Consider the following 20,455-nt stretch of genomic DNA (forward strand, 5'->3'; position numbering starts at 1 on the left):
TTGGTTGTAGTAATCTGGATACTTGGTGATGTGTTTGCCTCACTTAATTGTTAGAATATGTCATGGTATTTGTTAAGTGTTTAAAAAAAAGCCTTCTATAGACTAGCACTCATGGTATCACCATAGTCCACGGCAGGATTGTCAGTCTTGCTTGGTTTCTGGATGTTGTAAATTAATTTTCCCTTTCATTAATGTATAAGAAAAACTAATCACAGGATTGTACCATGGTGTAGGCAAAGACTTCTGGATCTATTTTCAAAAACCTTGCAAACAAAAAGCTTTTCTAAAAATATATTTATGCAGACTTTTTATTTCCGTTCTCACATCAAATCTGTATAATATTTAAAAAGGACAGAAGGGCTCAGTCCACAAACATCTCTATTGCCAATTTGTTGACCAAAACCAACAAGCATTTCTTTACATGGCATAAGAAAATATCTACTAGAGGGGAGGAAGAGAATGTGATGGAAACATAGGAATTGCTAGACAAGAGAAAACCCAAGATTCATTTAGTTTGCCTTCTAACATCTTGTAGTCACAATGTATAAGAATGTGGTTGCTGTGTAATCATCAAAATCAAAGTATCTGCAATAGACCCAGACATGAGGTGAGGAAAATCCCAAGTGGTGGAAAGCCTTGGGAACCACAGGTCCAAAGTAATCTGTTCCTCATGTGTGCAACACTTAACATACACCATGTCTCGAATTTGAACTCAGAAAGTTGTGCAGCAATTTTAGGAGAGGTACTCAGAACACACACATGCAATTTAAATTTCTTCTCTTATAAGTCTGAAGGCAGGCCTCTCAGAAAATGTATTTTATTTTATGAATTTGAACTGTTTTGGAACAGACTTTTTTTTTTACACACGTATAACATGTACATACAAAGTGTGTTCCCCCAACGGTGGAGTTCATCCAATGAGTAGCTAAGCCAAACAGACCAAGACAACCAGTAAGATTGCCACCCTGCAATCAGCTCGCAGCCAGCCAAAACTGATCAGCCAGTAACCAGAAACCAACAATTTCACCACCCCCAAAGTGCAGCCAGCCATCACAACACCAGGCAATGAAAGCAAAACAACCAGAAGTCAGCTAGCTTGTAGCTAGCCATCACTATATTATACTATCAGCAATTACACTAGAAGCCACCTAGTCATCTACTAGCAGCCAATCAGCCACCATCTGCCTCGGTGTAGCCAGCAGCTCGCCAATTCACAGCCAGACCCTTGCTCTTCCACCACAGGAATCGCAGTGATTCAAGTGTCCCATGTTACAGAAGCACTGGGGAAGACTCGCTGCCAAAGTTCTCTCTGAGGGCACTGGCCCAGTACTTTTTGTCCAGACTATTCTGGTATTTTGGGAAACTCATGCTTTGTAAAAAAGGCTTGCATTTTATATAATGTCTTTCATTTCCTCAGGAAGTCCCAAAACACTTTCTAGTCAATGAAGTACTTTTGAAATTTACTTGTGGTTTTTATGTGGAAGTCTGCAGCCAAATTGCATAGAGAAACATCCCACAAACAGCAATATGATAATGAACAGATAAGCCATTTTAGCAATAATATTTGAGAGATAAATATTGGCCAGAGCACAGGAGAGTACACTGACAGTCTTTGAAATACTGCCATGCATGGCCACCTGTGAATGCAGAAGGGTCTCTGTTAGAAGTTTTGCCCAAAAGACAGCAGATGGAATTCAATGCATGTGGCAGTGGGCCTGTCCACCAGCTGGAGAGCTGGTGGCAACCCTGTGCAGCCATTCAGAGCACCCTGCCCACTCCACCCCCCACCCGGACCATCGATCCAATCAGGCACTTAGATGGTTGGCTTCAGGTTCCTCGTTGAGCTCCTGCATCCGAGAGGCCAGCCACTCTCCAGTACTGGCAGCACCACTGGGAGTGGTGGCCACTGCCGGTACTGCTGGTGGCCTGGGCTGCAGGATGCTTGCTGGAACCGGGAGTGAAGGTAGGTAGGGCGGACTCGCTGGGACCAGTAAGGGAGGCCCTGGTGAGGGGGTGTGGTGGAAGGAGGATGGTTAGCATTGTCAGGTGGGGATCTTCATGTGTGGACAGTCCTTGCTTCTAGCAGTCTTTCCGTCAGGCATGTGCTACCCAAGTAGGAGGACCCCCACCCCCAACTACCACCAGGCATACCAGCAGTGGCAAGATGAAGCAACCACTTAAGGGCCTCAATTGGCTTCCAGGTGGGAAGACTGTCCTCAACCCTTCTCACCCTGGGCTTAATCAGGAGGAGGGGGAGGGGGAAGGATCGGAAAGGCAGCAGAGTCTCCACCCCACATGTTTGTGCCTGATTATACTAGGCCCCTCCACCTTCCAGCCTGCCTCCAGATGGAGAATTAAATGCCGCCCAGCATCTCCAATAGTGCAGCACTCCCTCAGTATTGCAGTGGAGTGTCGGCCTAGATTTTGTGCTCAAGTCTCTAGAGTGGGGCTTGAAGCCCTCAGCCTGTTGACTACAAAAGGCAACAAAAATGCAAATGACAGGAAGGCTTTTCATTCCCCCACATTTTCTGCGCTTTGCTTCAAAATATATTACCAGAGGCTCATTTTAAATAGGTGCATTTGCAAACTTCTTCCTTTCCGTTTCTCTTAAACAGGAGATTGGCTGCATTCAAACTGAATGAGCTGTGATATTTTGATCTGTTTTGTTCCCTTGATTTTGTAGCATAGCTTTTGGCCATATTGTACTTGATTCGAGCATTTTTGTATTTTCATTTTTTCACCAGCTACTGTTGAGGGAAACTCTACTCTTAATTCATGATGGTAAGATGGACATGCTTTTTGACCTGAGAGACAGACAGCACTTGGCATGTGATCTTAAGCCACCTATTCAATACACCATTATATTGGCATTAAAAACAAGAAAATGCTGGAAATGCATAGCATGTCTGGCAGCATCTGTGGAGTGAGAAACATAGTTAACATTTCTGGTTGATGCCCTTTCATCAGAACAAATGCTGCCAGACCTGCTGAATATTTTGAGCATTTTTTGTTTTTATTTCAGATTTCCAGCATCTGCAGTATTTTGCCTTGCACTACTTATGTTGGGTTCTCCTACCTTACCAGGTTATGTAAGAATAAGCTGTCTTCTTATGCATGTTTCCAGGTTACGCAGATATTTAATGTGTTGAACTTGTTTATAATCTCAGGAGTAGTGGGCTGCAGTCCTCTAGGGAAGGTCCCCTGACCTGCAAAACAGGGCAGCCCTCCTCATCTCCAACTCCCCCAGTCACACAGTGGGTCAAGATTTGCACTGCTGCATAATTTTCCTGCAGCATCACTTTGCTTCTCTGTCTTGGGGTTCCTTTGAATTTGTTTCTACCTGGCATTTTCTCCTTCTCTCCCTACCCCCGACCTTGGCAAAGGCAGGCAAATATTTAAGAATAGTTTTGAAACTATCACAAGAGAAAGTATTGTTTTAGTAAAAGTTAACACGGCCATTTCAATTTAACTGTGATGAAGAGAGTCCAGCCTGCTGTTTAAACAGACATTTTGTCAGTTCATTTCAAACTTCCGTCTGCTGCCAAGAAAAAGAAACAGAAAACAGGCACAGAGCCAGAAAAGATCATAACTTTGGCAACTGTCAAGGGAAAATCACTTTGGTAGACACTCCTGGACTCTCCTCCAGGATAATGATCTGGTAAACCTGCATTCTGAACAGTATTCTCCAGTTGTCAGTATTATTTAGAGGTCGATTATTGTTGTTCAGCGGTTGAATTAAACGCTTAGCAATTTTGTTACTAGGTTCCTGTGATTGTTTGCTCACTCCAGATTGGAACTTGTAACAAGATTATTTCCCACAACATAGGACACGGGAAATGAATAATCATCTTGCACTATAAAGACTGAAATAGAATATGTCTCCATGTACATTAGCTACATCCAAAATTTAAATTATGACCTGCTGGTCAGATTTTCCATAATGTATATTAATTGGCTTCCTGAACAGGGGCAAAACGGTGTCATTTATTGTTCAAATGAACTGAAGGAACAACTCACTCAAATGGCAAGATTTGCAACAACCAGGTAAAAAAAACTAAACAGCTTGCAGCAGAAAATCTTATCTACAATTTAGGCTGGAACTCAATGCAGAAACATTCCAGTATTGTTCAGGCACAGAGCTGTTCCATTAAAAATATCATGCACTATTCAAAACACTCCTGATGGCCTGTCCACCATTTTGCAATGATCACCTAAACCAGATTAATTGGTTATTTTGTTGGATCTCGTTGTGTTGATATGTAGATAAAAGAAGTACCCCCAAATGTCATTTTACTTCAAAGAAATTCAGAGCAAATTCAGACATTTGAGAGATAATGTGCTACGAGTGCAACACAAAAATAAATTAATCTAATTTACTAAAACATTTGTGGAAAAGTTTTTTCTGATGATCTTAAGAGGACATACACCATCTGTCATGTTAACTCTCCAAATAATTAACAATTTCCAGGACAATGAAAAATACTGACCACACTGAACTGAAGTTCTGCACAAAAGCAAAATGCTGCAGATGCTAGAAATCTGAAATATAAAACACAAAATACTGGGAATACTCAACAGGTTTGACAGCATCTGTGGAGGGAGAAACAGAGTTAACGTTTCACGTTGAAAGGTCATTGACTTGAAACGTGAACTCAGAGGCTCTGTGATGATAGCCAACTCATTTTTGGAGGTCTTTCAAGATAATCTCTGGCAACTTGATTATGTATAGACTATCCAGTTCAAAGTTTATATAGAACCATCACCGAGAACATCCTAAAAGCTGCTATGGGTAGTCCTTTCCCACTATAACTTCCACGAGTGGTTGGTCACCAGGTTCAGCTCCTGATGTTTCAGCAGCAATCCTATGCTACTCAAACTCACTACTGAGTGATCTGTAAAAAATCCTCACACAAGGGCATATGAGCCCAGAAAAGTCAGGATTAAAGTTTTGATTGCAACTTAGTTCTAGAGGTAACATTAACCGTGTTAGTTTTATATTGTGAAGTTTTTGGAGTCCGCTATTCATTCAGTTCTGAACAATAAATTTAAGCAGTTTTTATTTCTCTAAATTTGAACAGGAGTATGTACAGCATGTGCTTCATGCAAGTAGGAAAACGTATAATCTTGATATATACAGTATTAGGCATAGGAATTTAAATTTTTCCATTGTATTTAAAAATCTCATCTGCAAGAAATGCTTGTGTTTAATATTTTCTTCCCTCCTCTCTTGTGAACATCATATTGGCCTACACAACAGACACTGTATTTCAGAAGTACTTCATCACATTTAAACACTGGCAATATTTTGAACAATGCGTTAAGACTCTATGTAAATGCAAGTCCTCCTTTGGTGTGTATGCTGATGAATATTCATTAACATACTTTAAAAAGAGCGTTAGCTGGCTATTTAATTGCAAGGGTATCTTTCTGAAATCTAATTCTTTCCTTACTTTATATCCACATGACCACTTTCCAGTAAGGATTGCTAGACTGCAATCAAGAGTGGAAATCCTGGCTCAATTTTCCATTCTTTATTCAGAGAACAATGGAGCCAACTGTACCATCCCTGCTGCCCTGGCTGCAATTAACCAGTTCAGCAAAGATCACAGTCAACCTTGAAGTTCTTGAAGGCAGTAACACCCACTGAGCCATCAGTGGAATTCCCACAAGAAACAAATATTCTCAATATGCAGAGATAAAAACAAAAAACTACTGCGGATGCTGGAAATCCAAACTTCTCCACCGATGCTGCCAAACCTGCTGAGTTTTTCCAGGTAATTCTGTTTTTGTTCTCAATATGCTGTTTAGTTAAAGTAACTTCAAAATCAGCTGTCCTTCCTGCATTAAAGACATGGCTTACATGCTTACTACATAAAATTTAGTGCACTTGTTCTCAACCTGTCACAAGATAGCTTAAAATATTTCTATCTACCTGCAGTGTTTGTTTGGTCATAAAAAGCCGACAAACAAAATTCTTAGTGTAATCCAACAAGTTGGCAATAGGGGAACAAAATACACAATATTAGATTGCTATGCACTTGAGCTCCAAAACAGTACAATCTTTGAATTACACAAGTAGTTTATTTTACTATTCCACCAAATATGTTTAACAATATTCCTGTGCCCTTTTGACATTTCATACCTGCAATATTACAATTCAATAGCAGACAAACAAACAAATAAGCAGTGACCAGGCCACTAAAGCAAGACATTTAGAATAGTGGCTAACTTACACTGATTGTATGGACAGGTGATATCTGCAAAATACAACAGGGATTTCTTTAGAAAAAAAACCTTCCAATGCTTGGCAAATCAAAATGTACCATGCTAATACAATTAGTTTTACAGAGTCTTTAAAAAAAGGTGCTGTAGCGTAATATGTCATAGTACAAAATACAATCATACAAAAGGTTTCACCACACAGTTTAGTTGAAAGAATTTAACATTTTCATATATAATCAAAACAAAACGCGTTTCAGAAATGACTAAAAGGCTTACTTTCCACTAGTGCAAGGCATTAATTCTCTACAGTTTACAATCCATGAATACTTGGGATACTGAGTATGACAATTTATCACAACCTATATTTTGCTGAAATGAGCTACTTTACAATACTGTGTTAATATTTTGACTTTTTAAAAAAAAACACAACTTCCTTCTTATTTTAGAGCGTACAAAAAAAACCGGTTTGAGATATTCTTAAAGTATCTGTGATGAAACCTCACCCTCTGAAGTCTGTAGGACAAGCATCTTGCTGTAAGGACCCACTCCCGACTTGTTGAAAGCTTTCACTCGGGAACTATAAGTGCTGTTGAAATGTAGCCCATCAACAGTGCACATGGTTTCTTTTCCTACATACACCTCCTGTTCATGAAAATCAGAAACACAGTAAAATAATTCAGAGATTACTTTTGACCAGTGTACAAAGGAAGTTGATGTACCTACTGTGCAGGTCTTATTCTCCGAATGCTAATATCCTGCCCAAAATTCCCTTATATTGCATCATATTTGACTGCTTCAAATTTCAAGACAAAGTGAGATACTTTTTCAGGAAGGCAAGAATCAAAGTTAATTATCTGATCTCAATGTGTCATCTTTTCGGAAAAAGTGTTACCTGGTCACGTCCAACGAAAGGTAATTGATGTCTCTTTAGTTGGCATAACTTTTCACATTATTTGCAGTTATAGGATATAAAAATAAAATTGCAATAATGCAAATTACATTTTAAATCAGAAAATGGCTTGCTAAGCATAGCCATGGTATGCATCAGAAAATGAAAAGATCAAATGCGGACTTACCTGTTTGAAGTTTGATCTTGGTTTTATGAAGTAAGTGGAGTGAGAAATAATGAGACACCTCATTCGTGCATGCTCACCAGCCTCAAAAGCGAGGGCACAGTTTACGAACTCTCAGTGCCAACTATTGAATTTCATTTTGTACTTGGCAGTAAAGAGTGGTACATGTATGTGATCAGTAACAAAGTATATGTAAAACATATAGACCTGTTATGTATTTCAATACAATTTCGTGTCAACTAAAAATTATATGAAAAATCATGGGAGAGGACGAAGGGCACATAATTTCTCATTCAAAATCAAGACCAAACTTTGAACAGGTAAAGTCTCATTTAATCTTTCCATTTTATTTCATAGCAGTGTTCGAAATAATGCAAGGTTTTCAAACAAAACAGTAGCCTCTCAATGCCAGCTCGATGAATAACAAACTAGTCAAACTCATAGGGCAGAATTTTCTCTGCCCACTGGAGTCGGGTGTGTTCGGCAATGTGAGTGGACAATATGGTGAAGGGTGGGGGCAATCAGTTGCGCATCAGGGAAACCTTGTATAAGTAACCATTCCTCCACAGCCGAGACAGTTCAGATGCAGTAACATTAACATGCTTGAAGTCAGGCCTCTAGCTGATCTGTCCACTCAAGCAATGCAGAGACATCAGAGTGCCACCAAGTGCTCCAGAGCTTTACACCCCTCAGATGCAGACTGCAAAGTAATGAGAGTTTTAGTGGATTGCAGAACAGTTGGACGACAGAGCACATTGTCTTAAGTGAGGCAAACACATCACCAAGTATCCAGATTACTACAACCAATGGTTAAAATATTAATATACCAGAACCTGAAAACAGGAGTTGCATAAAAATCTTTAAATAAGAAAGGCCTTAGAAAAATTAACCGCTACCTTATTTTACAATACTCACACTAAATTTTGTTGTTTTGTGCATTGTATTAATAACATTTGGATTTTTGAATGGAATGACTTAGAGGTCCGACTCCAAGCATGTCACTGGTGGAGACGCTCACAGCCCCTTGCAAAGTCATCATGCTGGTTTGGAACAATCTCCCCCACGGTTCAAGCTAACAGTACAGCCTTGCAGCACGGGTTAGGAGAATGTCTGCACTTGAGCTGAGAGCACAGCACGCAGTCCAATGGGCAAAGCTGCTGCCAATTGGTCAGGTGGAGTGGGGCGAGGTGGTTTCGAGCAGCCATGCATTGCATTAAACTCTAGCCATCCAAGTGGTGGCCAGCACTATCCAGGATGCGTTAAGGGGCCCCTCAGACTTAACCAGGAGAGGTTCTTAGCATACCCAAGCTAACCCACATTCCTTTCTATTTCATCCTGCAGGGGAGTACATCAGGAGCATGGAGCCTGGTGAACTAGCTGTATGCCTCATGGGCATATAAACAGTGGAGATGACAGAGAAGGGAGAGATGGAGGCGCCTGGCTGCACAGAGGGAGGAACAGCACCCTCAGAAAGAAGGGGCGGCTGGGGCTCCCGCACATGTCGCTGAAGAGCCACAGCGAGCCGTCGCTGTTCAGTGCCTAGCTAGACCCAGGGTCTATAGATGCCGCCTTTCATTCCTGCAGAAGACCAAGTGTTGCCGAAGACTGCGCATGTCTAGGGAACTGGTTCGTCACATCTGCCAGTTACTGCAGCATTTGGTGCCACAGGGACATGGAGGTCATCCATTGCCACTGCCTGTGAAAGTGATCGTGGCGCTCATTTTTTACACAAGTGGCTCCTTTCAGGGCTCCACAGATGACCTCTGTGGGATACCGAAGCCAACACCCACAAAGACATCCATGAGGTCATGGACGCCATCTTCGCCAAGGCACAAATTTTGTGCATTTTGCCCGGGACCAAGAAAGCCAGGACGCAAGAGCAATTGGATTTGCCCAGATCTCAGGTTTCCTGCAGGTACAGGGTGCCATCGACTGTACTCGCTTGGTCCTCAGATCTCCATCGCAACACGTGGTCAGCTATGTCAACCGCAAGGGATTCCATTCTCTGAAGGTGCAGCTGGTGTGCGACCATCACAAACACATCCTGCAGGTCCGCGCACGGTTTCCAGGGAGAGTGCACGAATCCTAAATTCTCAGTTGGTCATAGATCCCTGACGTCTTCCAGGGTCCACGGAGGCTGCACGAATGGCTCCTCGGAGTCATGGGGTACCTGCAGAGGACGTGGCTGATGTCACCTGTGCGTAGATCTCAGGCTGTAGCAGAACAAAGACATAATGAGGCTCGTGCTGCAACTCGCATCTTGGTGGAGCAAACCATCGGGATGCTGAAAATAAGGTTCCAGTGCCTGAACCGGTCTGGTGGAGCCCTGCAATATAGTCCACAGAGGGTGTCACACATCATCGTCATGTATTGTGCCCTTCACAACCTGGCACTACAACAGGGAGAGGAGCTGGCTGAGGTGGAGATTGAAGAGCTGATGGTCTCCTCTGATGAGGACGACGTCGACAGGGATGAGGGTGAGGAGGTCCTTGAAGGCGACAATGACGGCGATGAGGCCATCGCACTGGCCAGACAAGGTAGGCGCACTTGGGAGATCCTTATAGCTGCTAGTTTTGTGGAGGATGATGAAGATATGCAGTGAGGAGACATCACAGATCCTCATGTTTCATCTGCGAACGTCTGACTCCAGTCTGGCTTATGGCAGTGCACATTCCCTCTGTGATGAGGCTCCTGTCATGGGAAGCAACGGAGGCCCTAAAAGTCACGAGTGCAGGAGGATGATGACGACGACATGTAGTGAGGACACTTCACAGATCTTCACATAGCCACTGTGAATATCTGACCCCTGTCTGGCCGAGGGCAGCTCGCTTCTGCCCTATGATCAGGGTCATATCATAGAGATGCAGCTGCGAAACTTTAAATGCACCTGATCCTTTGTCAGCCTTCAGCACCTGACCCTTTCAGGAGCACAGCATCAGCTGTCACAGATGCTGAAGAGATGGGGGGTCAGCCCCACCTCAAAAGGTGCTGAGAGCACACAGAGAGAATGATGGAGCTCTGATGCCTGCCCACGACACTCTAGTAGTGACAAGCACCCATCGAGGTGCAGGCATTATTAATGTGTCCAGGGAGTGTGACGTTGGACTATCACTTGGGTCTGAAGGCTGCACAGGGAAGAGACCCTGGACTGACACCTGCCTTTTACTTGTGCAGGTACCAAGGTTTCACATCTGAGTGACAAAAACACTGCTCAACATGGAGCCATAGCCAGGGAGGCATTCTTGGGTATTCATTTACAATAGTGAACATTATGCACAAGTGATTAACACCCATGTCCAGGCTGTGCGACTACATCCTCTTAACTCTCCTAACCCTGTCGCTACATCTTGGTGTTTCCTGGGCATCTACAGCGGAGGTGGAGGCAACCTGCTGACTGCTACGCCCTGTCTGTGATGACCTTGGCGGGCATGCTCTGAAGGGCCAAGACCTGGAGGGCCCCAGCCTACTTTCGGAGTCCTGCTGTGTGGCAGTGGCACCCTCCTTGGTCTGTAGGTCTGGAGCTGCTGAGGTCACAGGAAGAGGGGATTCGGAAGGGCCAGACACTCCCGAAGTCACCTGGGTGGATGGCCCTAGGGGGTGTGCACCTGCTGATTCTCCTCCTTATGGGTGCCCAAGGGTCGCAGGCTGATTCCTTGAGAAGGGGTAGCTGGAGTGAGATCGAGCTTCTCCACACCCCTCTTGCGTACACACTGTTGGAGGCCAACTACTGTGTCAGTGAAGGAGTTCAGCCCATGCAAGTACAGGAGCGATGTCCTGGACCAAGGTCTCCATGGCAGCTGCCATCCTACATCAGTGCATTGGCATGCCGGCGCTATCACCTCAGTCTGAAAGTGGTTGAACTTCTCTATCATGTTTTGCAATCTGAGGAATGCAGCTGCACTCCTCAAGGTGTAAAGGAACACCCAGGGTTTAAATGAACACCCAAGAGTGTCTCCCTGCCTATGGCTCCTTGTTATGATGAGCAGTGTCTGTGTCACTCTGATGCGAAACCTTGGTTCCCGCATAAGAAAAAGGCAGGTGTCTCAGTCCCTGGTCTCTTCCTAATGTTCCCAAGCTTGCCTTTGCAGCTCCAGCAACTAAGGTATGACTGAGTCCAGAGGCTCATCATCTGACTTGGACTCAGCAAGTTTCTGGCCTCCAGCAGTCCTCAGAGTGCTGGAGACCTGGGAAGCCCCTGCCGCCACCTGTTGTGGATCAGACAGTGCATCATGTTCATCAGATTGTGATCCTGAAGCTACTCTAAAGCTAGGTCCCACTGAAGTGTGTATCTCTGCGCTGGTGGAGAGCGTGGGTGAGCGCTATGATGGGTCTTCAATGAAGGAGCTTTCAGATTCCTCTTCAGAGGTTTCTTTGGGGCTTGATTGGAGGCCCTGGGGCGTGGACTCCATTGGTCGTCTCTCAGATGCGCTTGTGAATGCATGGAGAGATAATTAGTGCATGGCAATGGCCTGTGAAACAGGACACATCACTCTCAGCATGGCTGTCTGATGAATGTTGCACTGCTGGATTCTCACTTGCTAGAGCTCCGCTGACCTCACCGTCAGCACAGGAACGGTCCAGATCCTCACCAACCAGCTGGATAGTTCTATTTTCAAAGTCCTTGAGGAGCTTGACTTCAGGCATTCCTCCACCAGTCTGTGACCTCTCTCGTTGTGAGCCAGCTTGTTCTGCATGAATAGAGATGAAGAGTGTAAGCAGAACGCCTGTCAGGCCAGATGATAAGTATGCCTGGCATGTGTGGGTAGTGAGTGGTCCCATGGATGGAATGAGGACAACCAAGGTGTGTGTAAGAGAGTGAATGGTGATGTCCCTTGAACTGGCAGTGAGATCCCAGTGGATGTGTGACGGATTTGAGAGTGTGAGAGCGTGAAGAGCGACTTATCCTTTTTCAGTACGAAAGAGGCCAGACGCCCAGTGGAATGTTGGCGCTGACCGCCACAGCCACCGCCTCCCAAGCCCGATTGGTGATGTTGCTGCCCATCCTGCGGCCAAAGCAGTGGTAGAGGACATCATGCCGGGCTTCCACTGAGTCCAAAAGGCGCTTGAGGGACGGGTCATTAAACCAGGGGTCTGCAGTCTTCCTTCAAGGCCATGTCTTCCACGCAGCAGTCGTAAGCTGGAAGCACAGAGGTGTGCGAGCAGTTGCGCTTTAAATACGGCACCCGGCGTGAAGAAGTGGCGAGATGATGGCATGGCGGGCGAGTGAGAGCCCACCCATCATCAAAATGGTGTGTTTCCTGGAATACATAATTAATGGACGATATGGCATGAAAAGCCGCCATTGCGGCCGGCGTGTTAAACGTCCTTTTCCTGTCTGTTATTGCACTTAGTGCGGATCTGGGACGATTCCGCCCATAGCTTGGGTAACACTTTTAATGCAATCCATTGCCTGTTGCACGTGTAAGAAAGCAGAGGCAATAATGCCCAATGTTGTGCTTAACCCATTTATGTCTTGTAAAATTCAAGTATATGTAGAAAATGAAAACAGTCTCGGGCATTTTTCCTCTACTGAGGATCAAGTTGCTTTCAATTCTAAAAACAAGAATCAGTTCAAGTTTCCCATTCTGAAAAAAATACACTATTCTTACAAGCATGTCCCTCAATTAAAATGCGCATGGTGTACTTTCTAATCCTGCAAGAGTGCCATTGCAAAAATATTTGCATTGTCTGTTATGGGCTTGTTGTAAAATGTTTGAAAAGTTCTTTCACTGCTCCATCCTGTGTGTTGCAATGTCTACTTCTGGGATCATGCATAACCTGGCCTTAGATGCGGCTGCAGCTCTTGTAGAATGAGGTTTGAATATAATGATGTTGATTCCAGCTTTGATTGTAATGTGACATATCCATCTGGCTACAATGGTCGTGGTTACCCTTTTGTGTGGTCTTTTGAAATGCACAAAATTGTTTTTCTCACTGTTTCGAAGGTGTTCAGTACGGAGCAAATATTCTCGCAAATGTTTGCAGACACAAACATGGGTCTGATGGGTATGCTCTCAACCAGCTTTCCCTAGTTTGCTTTGCTTCATTCATTTGAAAAATAGTGTCTAGGAGTTTTTTTGCAAATTGCTTGACTAGTAGCTCTTTCGAGTTATCAACAGTCACAGATTGTAACTCTTTCGAGTACATTCACAGTTCTTGGTTTCCGGGAGTGGGACATGAACCCACAACCTTCTGATTCAAAGGCGAGGGTGCTATGAACTGAGCCACAGCTGACACCTCTTGCTTGATTAGTAGATGTATGGCCTGCTGATGCTGTGCAAACACCAAAGCAATTAACATACTTGTCTTCATTGACAAATCTTGAACAGTAAATGACAAAACAGGTGAAAGCTCCCAGAAGTAATGTAGCATAGGCATCACATCCCATGTGGTATTATATCTTGGCACTGGTGGTTTGAGGTTTCCACACCTCTCATAAAACGAGTGACCAATGGATCAGAGCCCAAAGTGTGCCCCTCTGGCATTACAACCAAAGACGACAAAGCTGACTTTGCAGTGTTCCTGACACTGTAGCCCAATCCTTGAAATAATGAGGTCAAAATTTCTGAGACAGCTTGCACAGATGTTTGCAGTGGATTAATTTGTAATCTTCTGCACAAACCCATCCACTGCTTGATGTAAGTTGTGTACTGCTTCCTGGTCAATAGCTGCCAGCAGATTGGATGGTGTCGGCAGTTTCTGCTGAAAGGCCCTTGCCTTGTTGGTTTTTCCTGATAACCTGCAGGACATAAGGTTAAGACGCTCATAAAACAGGTGGCATTTTGTTGAAGCAGGTTGAGAAATTAAATGCTTCATTGTTGGGAATATTAATGGTTTTTGCACTAGTAAGTTCAACAGCCTTGCAAACCATGGCATTGTTGGCCATCTCAGTACCATCATAAAACCCATCAACTTCCTCCATTTCAATTTTCTATAAACATCTACTTATCACACAAAACAGAGAAATGCATATAAAAAATAGCTTTGCCAGGTGATTGAAAAAAGCATCTGTCTCCTGGATCTTTTTGCCAAGAAACATAATTTTCTACCTATGCATTTAAAAAGGATGCAAAAAGATCAACATCTGGTTTCTCATACTGCTAGCACAGCTATAAGAAAACAGCCTCATCTAGCTTCCATTCAAACTGATCACTGAATTTCCTTGACCTATCATCAGCTAAGACATCAGGCAAATGTTTTGCAGTGACCCAAATGTCTAGATATGCACCATTTTCAGAAAATCTTGGCAAGTTCATTACATGCCTGTGATTTTGTTCCTCCGGTATTGTTTATGTATTCCATTGCAGTTGTGCTGTCTAGTTTCATAACAATATGACTCTTGTGTACAGAAAGCTTGGAAGGCAAAGAAAGCAGCCTTCCATTCTAAGTAATTAATTTCATTTCTTTTTGCTTGTGCTGTCTCTTCAGCATTCCATTTTCCTCCAATGTGTGTGGCACCATTGGATACAGCCTATCCTGATCTTGAGACATTGCTTGTGATGTGTGCTGTTGGTATCCCCTTATCAATGTTATTGACATATTGTCAAATCACCAAGTCAGCTCTTCATGAGCTGCAAGAGAAAAGATCATTTTTCTGTCAAAATGCCCTTTGTTTTCTTTCAAAGCTTTTTTTTCCTTTGAGCTCTCTGTATTGCAATGGCCCATATTGTACATCAGGGAAAGCAGCCACTAATTTACAGAAGAAACAAACCCCATTAATGATGAATGTGAGGCCTACAAACGTTTGCAGAGACAACATATTTCTCCTGATTTTGCTTCAGTGAGGCTGACTTGCATTGTGGAGGTGTTCAATATAAATCCTACAAAAGTAATTTTATGTACAGGGTCAAGTACAGGTTTATGTAACCCAAGGTCAGATAGTAGTCGGGTAGTTTCTCTGATTGCATCCATTGCTCCTTGTTTAATTTTGGCAACCAGTAAGGTATCATGTATTTACGCGACTACGGTATGACCATTGTTCCTCATAGTTGCAAAGGGTACAACTTCGTGAACACATGAGGTCCTGGGCTCAGCCCATTTGGTAATGTTCTAAACTGCCATAGTATCCCCTCCCACCTTTAGGTGTTTTCTATGTTGTCTTGCAATTGGTACAGTATAGTATCTTTGAGGTCTATTGAGGCTCTAAAGCAGTCCTTGGTGAGGAATTGTACAACGATATCTAAAGTATTTGTTTTAAATTAGTGGTGTTTTATGTTTGTTCAGATTTGATAGATCTAGAATCATGTGATATCCACCATTTTTCTTCAGTCAAGCAAAAAATATTTGAGACAAAGGACGGAATCATCCCAGATTTGCACAAAGTGCGGTAGTGTCCGGGGAAAAAAGTAGTTTTACCCGCTGGCTGCATTGGCGGGTTTTCGCACCGTATCATCCCATTCCTGTCTCATTAATTACGCAGCCACAGGAAACACGCCGTCTCGCTGGCGGACGGGCTCAGATTTGCCCGCCATGCCGTTAACTTGCCATTTCCTCACGCAGGACGCCACATTTAAACTGCAGCTGCATGCACAGTCCTCAATGCTTGCAGCCCAGGACTGCTGCACAGAAAATATGGCCCCAAAAGCCAAGAAGAATGCAGCCCCCCTCATCCCTGGGATGCCTTCTGGACACCATGGAGACCCACCGCGATGTCCTCTATCCCCGCTCTGGCTGCAGAAGACCCATCAGTCTCACTACTCTGGCTTGGGAGGCAGTGACAGAGGTGGTCAGTGCCAACGCTGCACACAAGAAGCTGGCCATCCAGTGCAGAAAGCGGATGAATGATCTCATACGTGCCGCCAGGGTAAGGCGACCATCTTATCACTAAACTCACACACTCACAAGCCCATCACACATTCACTGGCATCTCACTCACTGCGGCTCAAGGGACATCACCAGTCACACACACACACACCCTCACATCTTCATCTAGCCTCATCTCCTCTGCAGACTGCCTCCTCAGCCCTCACCATCTTGAGACCACTTGCACGAATCAATATGTGCCTCCACACACACCCTGGGTTATCGTCCTTCCCCCGTACAGCCCTCGCCCTGCAGCCTCTTCCCTTACCTGAGGGCACTTCTCCCCTTTCCCCAAGCAAGCCCTAACCCTGCAGCCTTACGGCTGGTCTGGTAGGTAGAGACCTGCCCATGAGCCCCCTGCCCTAAAAGTGAAACAGTGCTGCCTGCGAAGCCTGGTGCTGATGACTGCGAGTGCTGCCCAAAGCAAGGCAAGCAAACAACCTCAAAGTCCCGAGTGAAGTGCAGCTCGCTAGATGCACGTCGCTTATGTACAGTTGTGAAACACATCAGTGTACAATCACACCGACGTGCCCAGATGATTCAGCTAGGGGGGTTGATTCCGGCGAGCAGGACTTATAATGAGGTGCTAAAATATTGAAATTAGTTTCTCAATGTGCAGCAGCGGGAAGCACGGCCTGCCATTGACAGGTGGAGTTGATGATCGCAAAATGGTTTCGTGACAACGTAAAACCTATTTCTGGCCTTCTCGCCATATTGTAACCCCCCCTCCCCTCACGACATCCGACACCAACAGGGCCAGAAATTTCTGGTCAAAGTCTCCAAGCTTGGGCATAAGCCGGGAACTTCTGGCCCCACCCACCACCAGGATCTTCCGGTCCCGCCAGAAGTCAATGGACTTTTGGGCCCGCCGCATCCCCCATGGCGGTTCCCGTCATGGTGGGGCTGGAAAATCCCAGCCATAGTCTTTTCAGTCACGCCTTTGCGTTGAAGTTTAAAAATTTCCTCATCAACAGCTTTAATTAGTTCACTGTTCAGATTGTGTGGTTGACGTATAAAAACTTGCTTGGCTAGGTTGTTAATTTCAAATTTCAACTCATGTGCAGAAACAATGTTCAAAATGGCTTCATCCAATGTTATAGTTTCCTAAGCATCTTTATGGCTGCTCAATCAACATCTGAGATGCTCAGTTTCAGTTGTGGCATGAAAATAAAGCCATACACCTTCACTTACTTGGGATGCATTAGTACAGGTTAATTCCGGCTGAGATGCTTCCTCCGTTCGATAGCGCCCATCCAGCATCCTGATATTTCTGACAAGGAAAAAGCCTGCTTGCATTGCCTGTCAAAGGGCTGCGATTTGGATTGTAGCGTGGTCTAAATGGACTGTAGCTTTGCATCACACCTGCTGTCTTTCGTTCCTCAGCCATTTCTTTCAGTCTTATAGTGATCATCTCTGAACAGCCACTGTGTTGTCTTTACACTTGGCTTGCACAGATGTGTGCACCTTGAGTTGTGATCAGGCTTTATTAGGTCTTTCCTGAGTTGGTTCAGCTCGACGCTGGCATTGGCTCGCACAGCAGTAGCTTCCTGTTGGGTTTCATTAAGGGTACTGTCGTTTGTAGATTTCAAGAAAGCTGTGATCCCCTTCATAAGGAGCTTTTGGCACCTCTGAAGTTCCATGTCCAAACTGTGGACCAAGTGATTCAAGTTTTCCCAAAGCAAGGGACTCACCTTTGGGAATTGCAGTTGCCTGGCTTGAGGTACTTCTTGCATGTTTCCGACATATACTTCTCCTCAAAAGGACTTGTAAGAAGAACACTCACACTCCCCACACATTCATCACTCAGTGCCTCTCCCTCCTCAGAGTGGGGTACAAATCTGGATGCAAAGCCAATTGGTTCGTTTTCATGTTGTTTTGTAGATTTGTCACCAACAGCTGACTGATTTATCATGGGTGGTCCATCTTTGACTAGCAAAGCACTAGGTTTAGACCTAGTATCAGGTGATTCATCAGAATCTGAAACTACTACTCCAGTAACTGCTCTGCTTGAGTGTATGACATAATCATACTCTTCATAATCAGTGCTCCCATCTTCCTGTTCAGCATAGACATCTTAGCTTATTGAGTCAAGAGTATTGCTCATAATCAGCCAAGTCTTCATGTGGGCCTGCTTGAGTGTGATGACTTCTTCCTGTCTGATGTGACTGACTTGCACTCCCACTGGTACTACCACAGCTGCCACTACCAGCATAATTATTGGCACACAGAGCTTCAACCAGAGTTCTCAGGTGCTTGCTTTCCTCTCTTGACTCTAGGAACATTACTTCCAAGCATTCCCTGTGACAATCAATAGTCCCTTTCTGTCTCAGACTTCTTGGGTGTGGCAGCTTTGACTTTAGTTTTCCCGCCTGACTGTGGAGCTGGCTGCTACAGTCTTATTTTTTGGTGGCTTGCGTTTCACACTGCCCGCTGAGTTATTGCCTCCCCATGGGGTCAGCATTGCTCCGACTCTGAGTTGCAAGGATGTTGCTGGAATATTCAGGTTCTCAGTTTTGTGTTTCTTTCATTGTCTTTCTTCAAAAAAGAAATCTCAAAAAATTTCACAAAAATAGCAGCATTTTCCTTAAATGGTTGGCTAAATCCCTCAGTCTCGTGCTTAGCACAGCAAGGCTTTGCAACATGGCAGACGAACTGGATGTACATGCGTGAACAGGATCTCACATTATTTCGAACACCATTACAAAATAAAATGTACCTACAATCATGTCTAACAAAAAGCAATGGTGCTTCAGCCATCTGAAAATGATGCATTTGGACCTTTTCCAATTGGGTAAAACTATCACATCAAGGAAACAAACAAAAACAATAGCTCAACAATAATCAACAGTTTAGATGTTACAATATAAAAAGTTACATAAAAAAACACAAGTGGAGACAAAAACCATTAACAACTAGTTAAAGGAAGCAATTTCAGATTTTAGTTCTGATATTGGAACTACAAAAAGCATTTGATTACATGTGGAACAGAGAAAAGAACCAAAGTAATTGCTGTTAATCCAATCAGGTTTCAAAAAAAATGTTTTCTCTTTCTACAGATGCTGCCTGTCTTGCTGAGTATTTCCAACATTTCGTGTGTTTATTTAAAAAACCCAACTTTTCCTACATTATACTTTACCTAATCAAAGAATTGTATAGATTCGCTGGCCTTTCTAGAGGGAAGCAACTAAGATCACTATATAGTAAAGTGTGAATATATGTCCAACATCAAAAGCGTTCATGAAAAAAAAACTCAAGTTTGCTCTTCTGCTTCCAAATTTCTTCTGTAAGTTTTGTATTCCATGTATGTGTCTGTATCGTAAATGTTTACATACCGACTTAAACTCAGAAATGCTGACAAATAGCTTCAAAATACAGGTTCTACATGATTTTAGCTAAACCCAAACAGGGACAGAAATCATGAAGGTAAGGTGTGAGTGAGAGATAGCTCAAGGTAATGATATTTATTATCCTACTGACTAACTAATATCTAATTAACATGTGGGTTTAATGAATATCCTTTCACATGGTTATAGGAATTTATTTTCATAAAAATATAAAGTTGCAGAACAAAACACTTCATATTCTGTTAACAGAATTCTAATTAAGCCCTTTCTCAGCCATGCTTTAGTTTAGTAACAATAGTTATTTGATTTACAAGAATGGGCTGAAGGGAGTTTTGCGCATTTGTTCGACAGATACATCCCAATGATGGTTTCACAGTGGGGGAAACTTACATCTTGCCATTACATGGTTCTAAGTATCGTGCTAATGGAGCAACCTTTGCATGTTAATTTTCTGAACAAATTCAATGCTCCTTAAAATGAAAATCTCATCACGTTTCACTTTGTTAAATTTAATTTATACTTTGGATGCTTTAGAAGAGTGCTGATGGGAGAATGTGTATTTTCAGTATAAAATACTTCAGTACCTAGAAATTCTGGAAAAAGATTTAATCTAGCTTAATTTGAATAAGTCAAATTCACTTTCAACATTGAATTTGCACTTTGCTGTTATTTTACAGCATTTAACTTAAATTAGATAATTTTTTTTTGCACAAAAACAACTTTGCAATTACAGTTGCAGGAGTCTCTTCCCTCAAAGTGAAGACCTACTTTTCAGGCATAGTCATTGTTGCAAAAAGCAGCTTCCTAAGCAGCTACCATTCTCATAGAATAACACTTTTTCTGGCTCTGGATGCTTAATCCAAGTTAGGAAAATGCAGCACTATTTTGGTGTTGCTGTGTAACATGCAAAGCTACTCATCTATGTAAATCACATCTATCAGGTTATTTTCTAGAGTCCAATGAAGAAGGTATAATAATGTTCAATTGCATCAGTCTAAATGATTTCCTAGGCTT

General features: G+C 43.3%; 1 protein-coding gene across 1 annotated transcript in view; it reads right to left on the bottom strand.

Moving 5' to 3' along the window:
* The window catches only part of trim9 (tripartite motif containing 9), a 138,874-nt gene that overhangs the window by 27,369 nt on the left and 91,050 nt on the right, over positions 1 to 20,455 (bottom strand). Inside the window, exons 7-8 of the mRNA XM_078562569.1 lie at positions 6,726 to 6,864; positions 6,234 to 6,257 (exon numbers count right to left, since the gene is read on the bottom strand). Of these exons, the coding sequence (XP_078418695.1) occupies positions 6,234 to 6,257; positions 6,726 to 6,864 (163 nt within the window). The remainder of the gene's footprint in view (positions 1 to 6,233; positions 6,258 to 6,725; positions 6,865 to 20,455) is intronic.

This window comes from Cetorhinus maximus, chromosome 18 (assembly GCF_964194155.1).
Source record: "Cetorhinus maximus chromosome 18, sCetMax3.hap1.1, whole genome shotgun sequence".
NCBI lineage: Eukaryota > Metazoa > Chordata > Chondrichthyes > Lamniformes > Cetorhinidae > Cetorhinus > Cetorhinus maximus.